Raw genomic sequence first — 14,142 nt, 5'->3', positions numbered from 1 at the left:
AAATGCATTCCACATGAAGCTGGTTGAGAGAATACCTAGAGTGTGCAAAGCTGTCATTAAAGCAAAGGGTGGTGTCACATCCTGACCTTAGTTCCTTTTTAATGTCTCTGTTTTAGTTTGGTCAGGGCGTGAGTTGGGGTGGGCATTCTATGTTTTGTATTCTATGTTTTGTATTTCTGTGTTTGGCCTGGTATGGTTCCCAATCAGAGGCAGCTGTCGATCGTTGTCTCTGATTGAGAACCATACTTAGGCAGCCTGTTTTCCCACTATGGGTTGTGGGTAGTTGTTTTCGGTGTCTGTGTTTCACCATACAGAACTGTTTCATTTTCGTTTCACTCTCTTTGTTATTTTGTTTAGTGTTTCTGTTCAAATAAATAACATGAACACTTACCACGCTGCGCATTGGTCCGATCCTTCATATTCCTCATCTGAGGAGGACAACGATCGTTACAGGTGGCTACATTGAAGAAACTAAAATATAGATGTTATCGTGTAAAATATGATATTTTAGATGTCTTCACTATGTAGATAGTAGTAAAAATAAAGAAAAACCCTTGAATGAGTGTGTGTCCAAACATTTGATTGGTACTGTACATTATAATAAACATAACTGTCTGAATGTTAGTTAGGGTAACCTGACTCTCTCTATGTGACCGTGTGTTTTGGGTGTTTTTATGGGCAGTGACAGAGGGGGTGTCTACACAGGTAAAGATACTCACCTGTGTATGGGTCAGTTAGCGTGACTCTCTCCCTCCCTGCCTCCCCTCCCTTCTCCTCCCTCTCTCTCTCTCTCTCTCTCTCTCTCTGCAGCGTCGTAACGGTGCGGTTGTGGCGGCGTCCTCTATCCAGCGTCTGAGCCACAAGCGTCTCATGGCCACCTTCCAAGTGGAGGCTGAGAGAGGGGAGCAGGACCTGTATCGCTGCATCACAGAGTCCGCACGCGGAGCTGCCGTGTCCAACTTCGCCGAGCTCATTGTCAGAGGTATAGTACGGCCAGTCCGTATAGTCATGTTTATTTAGTGTGTACAGCATAGTATCGTAAATATGTGTCCGGTACACAGTGGAAACATGTCTAGCTATTGACGATGTTATGTCGTATAATGTGTCTTTGTTTACACACACACACACACACACACACACGGCACGTTTGTCCTGTAGCACACTGCACCACACACCACCTCCCCTAAGACACCACTAACCGACCATGACACCTAGCTACCATTCTGGGATATCTTTAATGCCCTCCTCCATATGTCCTACCTCCGTCCCCACCCAACAACTTCCAACAGCTTCTCCTTATGTTCGACATGCACACAAGCACTGGTTCACTTAGTCAATCACACGGACACACACATAAACACACGTTAAAATGCACACACACATAGGAAATGTGTTCTGAACTAGCAAAATCTTCCCTGTTCTACGTTCTATTGTGGAAACATTCTTTCACCTATGTACATACAGTGGGGCAAAAAAGTATTTAGTCAGCCACCAATTGTGCAAGTTCTCCCACTTAAAAAGATGAGAGAGGCCTGTAATTGTCATCATAGGTACACTTCAACTATGACAGACAAAATGAGAAAAACAAATGCAGAAAATCACAATGTAGGATTTTTAATGAATTAATTTGCAAATTATGGTGGAAAATATGTATTTGGTCAATAACAAAAGTTTATCTCAATACTTTGTTATATACCCTTTGTTGGCAATGACAGAGGTCAAACGTTTTCTGTAAGTCTTCACAAGGTTTTCACACACTGTTGCTGGTATTTTGGCCCATTCCTCCATGCAGATCTCCTCTAGAGCAGTGATGTTTTGGGGCTGTTGTCGGGCAACACGGACTTTCAACTCCCTCCAAAGATTTTCTATGGAGTTGAGATCTGGAGACTGGCTAGGCCACTCCAGGACCTTGAAATGCTTCTTACGAAGCCAGTCCTTCGTTGCCTGGGCGGTGTGTTTGGGATCATTGTCATGCTGAAAGACCCAGCCACGTTTCATCTTCAATGCCCTTGCTGATGGAAGGAGGTTTTCACTCAAAACCTCACGATACATGGCCCCATTCATTATTTCCTTTACACGGATCAGTCGTCCTGGTCCCTTTGCAGAAAAACAGCCCCAAAGCATGATGTTTCCAGCCCCATGCTTCACAGTAGGTATGGTGTTCTTTGGATGCAACTCAGCATTCTTTGTCCTCCAAACACGACGAGTTGAGTTTTTACCAAAAAGTTATATTTTGGTTTCATCTGACCATATGACATTCTCCCAATCTTCTTCTGGATCATCCAAATGCTCTCTAGCAAACTTCAGACAGTCCTGGACATGTACTGGCTTAAGCAGGGGGACACGTCTGGCACTGCAGGATTTGAGTCCCTGGCGGCGTAGTGTGTTACTGATGGTAGGCTTTGTTACTTTGGTCCCAGCTCTCTGCAGGTCATTCACTAGGTCCCCCCGTTTGGTCCTGAGATTTTTGCTCACCGTTCTTGTGATCATTTTGACCCCACGGGGTGAGATCTTGCGTGGAGCCCCAGATCGAGGGAGATTATCAGTGGTCTTGTATGTCTTCCATTTCCTAATATATGCTCCCACAGTTAATTTCTTCAAACCAAGCTGCTTACCTATTGCAGATTCAGTCTTCCCAGCCTGGTGCAGGTCTACAATTTTGTTTGTGGTGTCCTTTCACAGCTCTTTGGTCTTGGCCATAGTGGAGTTTGGAGTGTGACTGTTTTAGGTTGTGGACAGGTGTCTTTTATACTGATAACAAGTTCAAACAGGTGCAATGAATAAAGGTAACGAGTGGAGGACAGAGGAGCCTCTTAAAGAAGAAGTTACAGGTCTGTGAGAGCCAGAAATCTTGCTTGTTTGTAGGTGACCAAATACTTATTTTCCATCCTAATTTGCAAATAAATTCATTCAAAATCCTACAATGTGATTTTCTGGATTTTTTTTCTCATTTTGTCTGTCATAGTTGAAGTGTACCTATGATGAAAATTACAGGCCTCTCTCATCTTTTTAAGTGGGAGAACTTGCACAATTGGTGGCTGACTAAATCATTTTTTGCCCCACTGTATGTTGTGTACTCTGTGTAAACTGTGTTTTTCACAGGACATGTTGCTGTAATGTGTGTGTCTATTTGTCTAACGTTGAAAGGGCATGCAGAATTGCACACGCAATCACTCACGCAAATAATTCACATTCATTATGGTGAAAATTGAACATTCCCTTCCCTTCAAGTGCCTCTCAGAAATCACAATCTTAAAAGATTGTGTGAGTCAACGCTCTAGCCGAGCAGAAAAAAATCCAGGGAAATTCTAAACAAGAAAAGCATGAAACATGCCTTGTTTTTTCTTTGCGGGAGAAGTTGCTTCTTCTGTGGAAATGCTTTGTGGAAATGTATTTTTTTGGCATACAACTATGGAACGCTGGATATCTCTGTTCATTTGACAACGATTGATGATGTTTTTATAATTAGCCGGATCACATAGATTTGTTTTTATATTGTTGAGGATAGAAAGGAGGAGTTGACAGACGGTAGACAGTGCTACTAAACCATTGTCTCAGTTATTTTGTTAACCAGCAGCATACCACCCTGCATACCACTGCTGGCTTGCTTCTGAAGCTAAGCAGGGTTGGTACCTGTCAGTTCCTGGATGGTAGACCAGATGCTGTTGGAAGTGGTGTTGGAGGGCCAGTAGGAGGCACTCTTTCCTCTGGTCTAAAACAATATCCCAATGCCACAGGGTAGTGATTGGGGATACTGCCCTATGTAGGGTGCTGTCTTTCGGATGGGACGTTAAACCGGTGTCCTGACTCTCTGAGGTCATTAAAGATCCCATGGCACTTATTGTAAGAGTATATGTCAATATTGTGTAAAAGGCCTTTTGTTTTAACCTCCACTATGCCCCTGCATGCACTCACTTAGTCATTCAAAAGTCCTCTGTATAACACTGTACTCTGGCCTCTCCCCCTTCCTTCACCCTGGCAGTGCCCCCCACCCCCATCGCTCCCCCCCAGCTGCTCCGGGCTGGCCCCACCTACCTGATCATTCAACTCAACACCAACTCCATCGTGGGGGATGGCCCTGTTATCCGCCGTGAGATCGAGTACCGGGCCAGCCAATCACCATGGTCGGAGACACATGGTGTGGGCTCGCTCACGTATAAGGTTTGTGTGTGTCTGCTCGTGTGTGTACGCGTAGAAGTTAATTTGCCATTCAGCATTCTTTACAGGCTCTTAAAAACAGTTATTAAAGAACCCTGAATTACTTTGCCGTTACAGTCAAAAAAACAACATTAACGTTGAATGAACACTTTCCTACTCTGTTCTATTGTAAGGTGTGGCATCTGGAGCCGGACACAGAGTACCGTATCAGTGTTTTACTGACCCGACCAGGGGAGGGAGGCACAGGGGCGCCTGGACCTCCCCTGGTCAGCAGGACCAAGTGTGCAGGTGAGCTAGGGGGACTGAATGGGTCTAAACCCAAACCTAGCTTCTGTTCTATTCTGTCCTACTCTAGTCTACTCCTATCTATTCCATTCCTTCAACTTTGTTTATCGCTTCAGGAACGGCACTGAGAGATCACATATAATAACATGCTCCATAACACCAGGGCAACAAAATTCAAACATATACTCTAATGGCGTGCTGTCCACCGGTTGAGAGGATGTGTGTGTGGATTATAGTGCTCAGTGGCTGATATATACGTAGGTACCTCTTTAGAAGCCAGTGTGTATGCATGGATAGGTACACTTAAATGATGTGTGTTGATTTAATTATATAGTAGAGTGAAGATTCTGCAACCTTCTCACAGCCACTACACTCCCCCTCACGTACACACACCACACACACACACACTTATCTGTACTTACCCTCCCCAGCGCTCAGCGCTCATCTTTATGAAACAGCTCCCTGTAGATGTGTCAAGTAGACCGACATGACGTCGTGTCATCTATCATAGTCTCTGATCCTTCCTGTCACGAGGCCCCAGCCGCCCACAGATCTGAGCCTCAATCTCAGGGGAGAGAGCAGAGAGAGCCCCTGTGACACTACACACTCTAGATCAGGGGTGTCAAGTCTAACTAATTTTGCCCCGGGGGCCGTGTTCGGACAACAAGGTCCGGAGGGCGCAATGAATATTGGTTATATTTCCTTGCCAAAAAATGTGCCCAAATTTGTCCTGTATCCATTGTATTTGGAATTTGGAATACTCCCTGACTGTCTAGTGATTTTTAGTGAGCAGGACAGTGGAGAAAATATGAATATAGGCACATTTTCATTTCAACACTGTTGGTTTTAGTAATTTTTAAGTATATTTAGTTTGTTTCCCCATCTGTGGGTTGGATTGGATCCCCGCGTGGGCTGGATTGGATCCCCGCGTGGGCTGGATTGGATCCCCGCGTGGGCTGGATTGGATCCCCGCGTGGGCTGGATCCGGCCCGCGGACCGGACCGTGTGTTTGACACTCATGCTGTAGATCAATCTGTCTCATATCCCCTCTTCCTGTCCAGCTCAGAAAGTTTTGGGCTAGAAGCAGCCCTTGCCTATAAAACACATTTATCTGGTGCTATTATATAGGCTTTTTTTATGCAGCTACGTCCCTTTTCATGAATCCCTCTCCAGTTTTAACTGATGTAGTGTAGGGATGGGGGTTTGAAATGATTTCACTATTTGAATAGCATTATGAATTTTGGTCGGATATCCAGCTATTCAAAACACGTGTTTTCTTTTACTTACCTTTTTAACCTGAGCAATGCTGTGACATGTCGTCAGCTTACCTCACCCATTGCAGGAGAACAAAGAAGAGTACTAAATCTCTGGCCACTTCTATTATCACTCTGTGGTCTATTGGGGAGGCACATTGGGCAAACTGAAAACATGGGCGGATTTACCTTCTGACATGACGCGACTAGACCGTTCCCCACCCTCCATCTCTCCCCTCTGAGGCATAGACGTGTATTACGCAGCTTCTGCCTATAAACGTAAAGAGGCTTTAACCTCTCTTAACCCATGACAGTGACTCAATGATTGGTCCAACTGGCACTAACAGACCTCTCCCCCATCCCTCCTTTCTCTCTCTCCTGAGGCTGGGATTGTGTCTGTAACAGCATGTGACCTGTAGGTCGGAGGACAGCCAGGCTGATTGTGTTCATAGCAACAGTTGACCCCTGGTGAGAAGGTGTCCTCTCTTTTAGCTCACTGACACCATGGTTTAAGACAAGAGGAGGAGAGGAGATGAGCTGGAGCCAGCAGAGCCCAGAGTGGGCTGACAGCCAGTTTGACATAAACCTCCACCCCATCCGCCCCTCCGTCCACCCTCCTCTCTCTCCCGCCCCTGGCTTGTCCCTTTGATTAGTCTCATCAACGTGAGTCTGTGGGCCTGGATGTCTGTTGGCTGCTGTGGGGTTGGTTTGGGCTGCAGGGTGGCGTGCTGCTGGACAGACAGACAGAGACAGGGAGGGCAGCCTGGGTGGGTGGTAGATTGATTAATATAATGATGAGCCATCTTTTCATATAGCACCTTCCCTAATGGGGCTCTAGTCTGCATAGGGTGCATCCCAAATGTCATATAGTGCACTACTTTTGACCAGTGCCCATGAGGAAGTAGTGCACTATTAGAGGGAATAAGTTACCAGACACAACCCTATCTTAGCGGCCTCTGTGGCTGCGGTCTGGCAGGCATGATATGATCCTGTTGGACATTATCGTGGCAGGGACACGAGGATTCGTCACCCCAGTCTCACACATGCCATCAGTAATTAGCTAGTTCTATATCACATCATCTCAGCTCATAGGGCATTGTCTTTGGTCCTGGAGCTGAGCAGTCTGTAAGAATGAAGGTATGAGTGAAATTATATTTAAAAAAAATGTGCTGTTGTTGTACTCTCTCCAGGGTGTTTAAAAAAAATGTAAACAGTTTCCTGTGGTGAGTTTGGAATGTAAACATCGGAACTAACCGTCTCTCTTTCTCCATATCTTTCTATTTTTCTTCATCACTCCATCTCACACTGTCGTTCTATGTCTGTCTGTCTGTCTGTCTGTCTGTCTGTCTGTCTGTCTGTCTGTCTGTCTGTCTGTCTGTCTGTCTGTCTGTCTGTCTGTCTGTCTGTCTGTCTGTCTGTCTGTCTGTCTGTCTGTCTGTCTGTCTGTCTGTCTGTCTGTCTGTCTCTGTCTCTTCCACCCCTCTCTCCCTCTCCCCTCCCCCTATCAGAGCCTATGCGTGCGTTGCGAGGCCTCACAGCCATAGAGATCCAGCCTCGTCAACTAGTCTTACAGTGGGAACCTCTGGGCTACAACCTGACGCGCTGCCACACCTACTCCGTCTCTCTCTGCTACCGTTACTCCACACCTGCAGGGGGCAGCGCAGGGAACAATGCCACAGTGAGGGAGTGTCTCTCTGTAGAGAGGAACCAATCACACTTCACCCTGAGGGACCTGCCCCCGTTCCGCTCCGTCCACGTCCGGCTGGCGCTGGAAAATCCAGAAGGCAAGAAAGAAGGCAGAGAGGTCACCTTTCAGACCGAGGAGGACAGTAAGTGGACTCTATTACCCAACATGCATTGCAAAGTTGAAGTCAAGGGCAAGAAAGAGAGCAGAGAGGTCACCTTCCAGACTGAGAAAAACAGTGAGTGGACTCTATTACCCAGCATGGATTGTAGTTCATATGAAACGCAGAGAGTGTTGGACCCAAAAACACAAATATTGACTTCCAGGATCAGCATAGCTAAATGAAAAATCAGCCTTTTAAATGGAAGCAGATGAAAAATGTATCAGTCAGAGTCATGGCCACCAGCGAAATGGTGAGATGATTTTGCTTATCTTTCTATTAACAAGTTCCTGTGTACAACAGCAGATTATATACATTTCACCGAGATGGATTTAAGTTGGAGGTCAGAGCAAATGTACTATGCAATAAAACATTGCTCACAGCAGTTCTTGACCTATTAGAGAGGAGGGAAAGAGAGAGAGAGGCAATGCAAGAGTCAGCAGCATACCACCCTGCATCCCACTGCTGGCTTATCTCTGGAGCTAAGCAGGGTTGGTCCTAGTTGCTCCCTGGATGGGAAACTAGATGCCAGTAGGAGGCACACTTTCCTCTGGTCTAAAAAACAATATATATCAATACGTCAGGGCAGACATTACTCTGTGTAGGGTGCTGTCTGTTGGATGGTATGTTAAATGGGTGTCCTGACTCTCTATGGTCACTGAAGATCCCATATCGTAAGAATAGTGGTGTTAACCCCGGTGTCCTGGCTGCTAAATTCCCAATCTGGTCCTCATGGCCACCTAATCATCCCCAGCTTCCAATTGGCTCATTCATCTCCTCTCCCTTGTAACTATTCCCCAGGTCGTTGCTGTAAATGAAAATGTGTTGTCCGTCAACTTACCCGGTAAAATAAATAAGAGAGGTACTGTAAGATTACAATACATTGTATGAAATTGGTTGCATTTTGAAATCTTCAAATTGCAAGGTCCTCCCATGTGCTCCTGCTTATAATGTAATGCATTTCATAGTCAGTTGAACAGCTGCACTTGAAGTAAGCAAGTAGAGAGAGAAATGAAAATATCTCACCTTCCCAGAGCTCTCTTTGGGCAAGAGAAAAAATCAAAAAGACTACAGGGAGACCTAATACAATTACCTTTGTGTCGTTTTCGCACTCACAAATACACACATACGCATGCACAGATTCATGGGTCCCAGACAACCACAAGCCATTTGTCATCTCTAGGGCTTGAACTTTCCCAACTCTGTCACTGAACCGTGTCTTCAACATATGCACTGCTTTGTAAATAACACCAAGTGCCCTGATGATCCCCATGTCAAAACAAGAGTCCCTGTCTCAGACAAAGTCTCAGACTCATTTGGATTTCTTGTTTGCCCTGCCATTACACTGCGGCTGTTGTCTTCTGCTCCTCTCAGGACTGTTGTGGAGAGAGAGAGAGAGAGAGAGAGAGAGAGAGAGAGAGAGAGAGAGAGAGAGGATACAGCGGGTTTAACTGTCAGCCACAAGGCAGGGCTCTAGACTCTATCCGCCTGAGACACAGTCTCAGAGCCAGAGTGACTGTCAGACAGTCTGTTAGTTGACGAAAACGTGCATGACTTGTAGCAGCATCATCTTTCGATCAGACACAGATGTACACGTAAACACGCATGCACTCTTGCACCCAGACACACACTTATCAAATCTTCTGGTCCTGAAATCAGTTTGCCTGTCTTTAGGGCTGGAAACCGGATATAATTTGTCACTTCCTTCCTATAGGAACCCCTATTCAATCAACAGAGGGTTCTCTCAGAATGTTTATGTTGTGTTTTCTTTTCCAGTTCCTGGTGGCATCGTCCCAGAGTCACTAACTTTCACCCCATTAGACGATATGATCTTTCTGAAGTGGGAGGAGCCTGTGGAGCCCAATGGGGTCATCACACAGTATGAGGTATGGAACATGCCCTCAACTTTCCCGTCTGTCTACCTTTTTGCAATCACAGATCTATCTCGAGATCAATCTTAATCTCTGTCTTTCTCTTTTTTTCCCAATTAATCATTTGTGCTTATTTTATTGAGATTTATCTATATCTGTCTCTAATTTCCTTCAGTTTAACACAGAAGAGTTGTTGTTTTTTTTCGTGTGGGGGAGGGGGGGCAGTTTTGGGTAAAAAAAAAATACTAATCACAAGGTATTCAGCAAACAATGTGTTTAATTTAGGAAATCTGTTCATCAATTACTCCCACAAATAAAACAAAAGAGACATGATTGTGTCTCAATGTTTAAAATTGTTGTTATTTTCAAATACAATCTCTTTTTGGGCTTAGTTGTGTTCAATTTGCAGTGTACAAATTATGTTACGGCCCCTAAACCCTCCAATTCAACAAAAATTGGCTCGCCACTGAATCCAGTTGCCTTCCCGTGCAGTACAGACATGTGCCACAGTCATTAATAGGGAATGTATCCTCTCTTCCTCTCAAATGATAAGTACTAGAAATATCCTGCCGGGAACTCTTCTCTGCATACACCTACAGCTCCTCTGCCTGGGTGGTGTGTAGCGCCAGCAGACAATGGCGAGAAGAGACCCCTTGATGTCAGGACGCTTCAAGTAACAAAGTTAGCGCAGGAAGAGAGAAAGCGAGTAAGAGAATAGGGAGAGGAGGCTTCTCTCTCTCTGTCTCTCTCCCTGTCTCTCTCTCTCCACAGTTCAGGTCTCTGTATATGCTCCTATGATAATGAGGCTAGTAGAGCCTCTGAGCCTCTGACTGCAGCCCTGCAATTATATAGAGACAAGCAGTATAATTACTTATTTGCCTAAAATATGCTTTCACATGGGGCAAGTTATTTATGTATGTGTATCAGTGGCGGTCAGTGCCATTTTTTTTCATGACCATGGCCTTATTTCTATTAGAGCATGTTGGATGACTGTCATTCATATTCCATTTACCAGGTTCAATGTAACAGCGATAGGTTTAGGCTACTACATGATACTCAAATTTTCCCTATACCCATCATGAGGTTGCTACAACCTAGCCTATGAATGAAAGTTTACAACTTAGGTTCACACAGGTGGAGAGAAATATTTGAGATGACAGACAGTGACACATGGACAGACAGTGACACTTTCAATACCACCTTGCACACTCTTGCTGGCATCTAGCTTATCTAGGGTGTAATCATTAGTCCAACAGTTGCAAACAAGAGTTGCAAACAACAAATTCAGTTATTTTTATCCCTATTTTGTTCGCTTCCGTTTAAGACACGATTTTCAACAGAATCGGCGGAATGCATACACCCCTGTTCATGCATAAACACAGTTCACTTTCATAGCAGTCACGTTACATTCCCTCTCACCTTTTCCCTTCATTTGTGGACTTCAATTAACAAAACATCAGCTGTATGTGACCAGGCGAAAAAACCTTTCCAAGCCAAACCATGTCATAACCGCTACACACAGCCTACAACGTTGTCCCCATATTAGCTAAAATAATAACCTAGTCAACATAGCTAATATAACTAATGTGTTAGTAAACCCACTACAATCATGCAGTTAAGTGAAACTGAACATTTTTTTTAAATGACGAAATCCCTCTCTCTCTTGATCTCCTTAATTTAAAAACAAATATTTGTTGAAAACTGTTCAACTATTGTCTTTCTCTTTCTTTGAGTCAACTACTCACCACATTTTATGCATTGCAGTGCTAGCTAGCTGTATCTTATGTTTTCAGTACTAGATTAATTATCTGATCCTTTGATTGGGTGGAAAACACGTCAGTTCATGCTGCAAGAGCTCTAATAGGTTTGGGGATGTTCTCCAGAAGTTGTCATAATTACTGTGTATGGGGATGATGGAAGGGGGTGAGAACCAAGAGCCTCATAGGTTATGTATTGAAGTCAATGTACCAAGAGGAGGACGGAAGGTAGCTGTCCTCCGGCTACACAATAGTGCTACCCTACAGAGTGCTGTTGAGGCTACTGTAGACCTTAATTGCAAAACAGTGTGTTTTAATCAATTATTTGCTGATATGTGATTATATTTACTATAGTATGAAATTCACTGAGGAGGATGGTCCTCCCCTTCCTCCTCTGAGGAGCATCCACTGACTTGTATATATGTCTCTAATCGCCTGCCACAGACCTCTGTAGCCAACTATTAGAGCATACAGAGATTTCTGTTCATTAAGTAGAAAGAAAGACTTTAGCTATTAACACCAATCAAGCCACATTCATATTTAGCTTTTCTGACCATGTTTAGTTAGGAGAAATGTAACTACTCTTTATGGATGCAATAGGTCTGCCTGGCAGTCTGGCATGCGTCTGTCTTTCTATCCGGCAGTCAGGCAGGCTGCGGTGACTTTGCTGAATGAATGAAAGGTGTCCAGACAGAGACAGGTCTGGGCCTGACGAGTCTGCTCTGACAGAAAGAGAGTGTGATGAAAAGGAAGAGACATGTAAATAGTGAGATTGAGAAATCCTGATAGATAGAATGAGGGAAAGGGAAGGAAGAAGCTGTTGGAATAGACATTAAAGGTGAAATGGAAAAGAGACTAAAGATATGGAGAAAGGAAAAGGAAAGAAGCTATGGGAGAAGATGAAGAGAAGTGAGAAGATTAATTTTGGCAGAGAGTGAACGAGGGGCGGTATGGAGGAGTGAGAATAGACGGTTGAATCAGGAGAGAGGAGAATGAGAAACTGGGATGTGTCAAAGCTGCCTGGTGAGAGGATAGAGAAGAGAGAAAGAGAAGAGAGAGGGGGAGGAGAGAGGGAAAGAAAAAAGATAAGAGAGGTGAGAGGAATGATAGAAGAGGGAGAAGTGAGTGAGGCACTGCAAACAGGATCTCTGAGAAAGAGAAGGAGAGAGTGAAGCAGAAAAGAAGAACAGCAGAAATAATTGGGTTGTCTGTGTAGTGACAGAGGAGACGTTCTGAGTTCAGAAATTATCTCATTTTGGACTACGTGGTGGAGTCACTGTGGGTGGTGGTGCAAGGCAGGCAGGCAGGCACAGGCACAGTCAGAGGCACAGTAACCCCTGTTTATTTGTAGATATCTCGCTGCTTGACTCCCAACATTGAAACAACCCACAGCAAAACATCCAACAACAATAACACGAACAACAACACCTATTGTATGATCTCAGGAAGCAGAATGAAATCTCGCTGTGATTAATTTATGTTCACAGTTTGTAAGCAGGGACTGCTCATTGTGATTCTATGGCTTGTGTTTTGTTCCCTGTTCCTAAATCTGTTACAGCAACAACAGTCTTACAACACAGCATTGTGATCATATTTGTATGTGTTTTGTTCACGGTCTCCAGATCAGTTACCAGGGCATCGAGTCATCCGACCCGGGTATCAACGTACCGGGCCCTCGCCGTACTGTCTCCAAGCTGAGGAACGAGACATACCACATGTTCTCTGGTCTACACCCCGGCACCACCTACCTGGTGTCTGTTAGAGCTCGCACTGCCAAGGGCTTCGGGCAGACCGCCCTCACTGAGATCACCACCAACATCTCCGGTGAGGGTGTGTGGCATGAGTTAGGGCTGAGGTTGGGGGCGGAGGTTGGGGGCTGACGGCGGAGGCTGGGGGCTGAGGCTAGGGGTTGAGGCTGGGGCTGGGACTGGGGGCTGGGACTGGGGGTAGACTAGAAGTGTTGCTGTGGGTTTGACTTGATCACTTGTTTCTTGTTCTGGACTGAGAGATAGGACTGACTGGTGCTCAGATTCTGTGGAAGGAAACAAGTGCTAGGTCCACACAAAGATGTTGCATAAAGCTTACTTAATTTGTTTATTATTTTTCATACTTTTTCACTGCATCAGGATAGCATACATGATATGATTCCTGGGTCTTGTTCAAAGAAGATAAGTTCCCTTCTCCCACACACCAAGCTTGCAAAGTATCCCATACTTATTTTCGTGTTGTTTTAAATCAAATCAGTTTTTATTGGTTTCATCATTCCTTTGACATCGGGTGCTGTAGGTGTCCTGCAGGTCAGAAAGTGTGTCCCCGGTGATGCTCTGGGCAGACCGCACCACCCTCTGGAGAGCCCTACGGTTGCGGGCGGTGCAGTTGCTGTACCAGGCGGTGATACAGCCTGACAGGATGCTCTCAATGGTGCATCTATAAAAGTGTTTTAGGGTGGTAGGGGCTTCCTGAGGTTGAAGAGTCGCTATTGTGCCTTCTTCACCACACATCTGTGTGGTTGGGCCATTTCAGATTGTCAGTGATGTATGCTTTTCACCTTCTCCACTGCGGTCCTGTCAATATGGATGGGGGCGTGCTCCCTCTGCTGTCTCCTGAAGTTCACGATCAGCTCCTTTGTTTTGTTGACGTTGAGGGAGAGGTTATTTTCCTAGCACCATTCCATCAGGGCCCTCACCTCCTCCCTGGAGGCTGTTTCATCATTGTTGGTAATCAGCCTATTACTGTTCTGTCATCTGCAAACCTGATGATTGAGTTGGAGGTGTGTGTGACTAAGCAGTCATGAGTGAACAGGGAGCCTGTGAATCTATTGGAGCGGTATGCAAATTGAAGGCTCTAGGGTGTCAGGTAAGGTGGAGGTGATAAGGTGCATTCAGGAAAATATTCAGACCCCTTAACTTGTTCCAAATTTTGTTACTTTGCAGCCTCATTCTAAAATGTATTAAATCAAAATTTCCCTCATCAT

General features: G+C 45.0%; 1 protein-coding gene across 8 annotated transcripts in view; it reads left to right on the top strand.

The window, feature by feature from the left end:
• Positions 1 to 14,142, top strand: part of LOC110496838 (receptor-type tyrosine-protein phosphatase U) — a 269,433-nt gene that overhangs the window by 189,606 nt on the left and 65,685 nt on the right. For all 8 annotated transcript variants that reach the window (XM_036952973.1, XM_036952976.1, XM_036952974.1 and 5 more), the window contains exons 6-11: positions 811 to 982; positions 3,983 to 4,161; positions 4,332 to 4,446; positions 7,205 to 7,525; positions 9,317 to 9,426; positions 12,791 to 12,992. In XM_036952973.1, the coding sequence (XP_036808868.1) occupies positions 811 to 982; positions 3,983 to 4,161; positions 4,332 to 4,446; positions 7,205 to 7,525; positions 9,317 to 9,426; positions 12,791 to 12,992 (1,099 nt within the window). The remainder of the gene's footprint in view (positions 1 to 810; positions 983 to 3,982; positions 4,162 to 4,331; positions 4,447 to 7,204; positions 7,526 to 9,316; positions 9,427 to 12,790; positions 12,993 to 14,142) is intronic.

The sequence above is a fragment of the Oncorhynchus mykiss genome, chromosome 18 (assembly GCF_013265735.2).
Source record: "Oncorhynchus mykiss isolate Arlee chromosome 18, USDA_OmykA_1.1, whole genome shotgun sequence".
NCBI lineage: Eukaryota > Metazoa > Chordata > Actinopteri > Salmoniformes > Salmonidae > Oncorhynchus > Oncorhynchus mykiss.
Note: the sequence above shows the minus strand (reverse complement) of the source record. Positions and strands in the feature narration are given on the sequence as shown.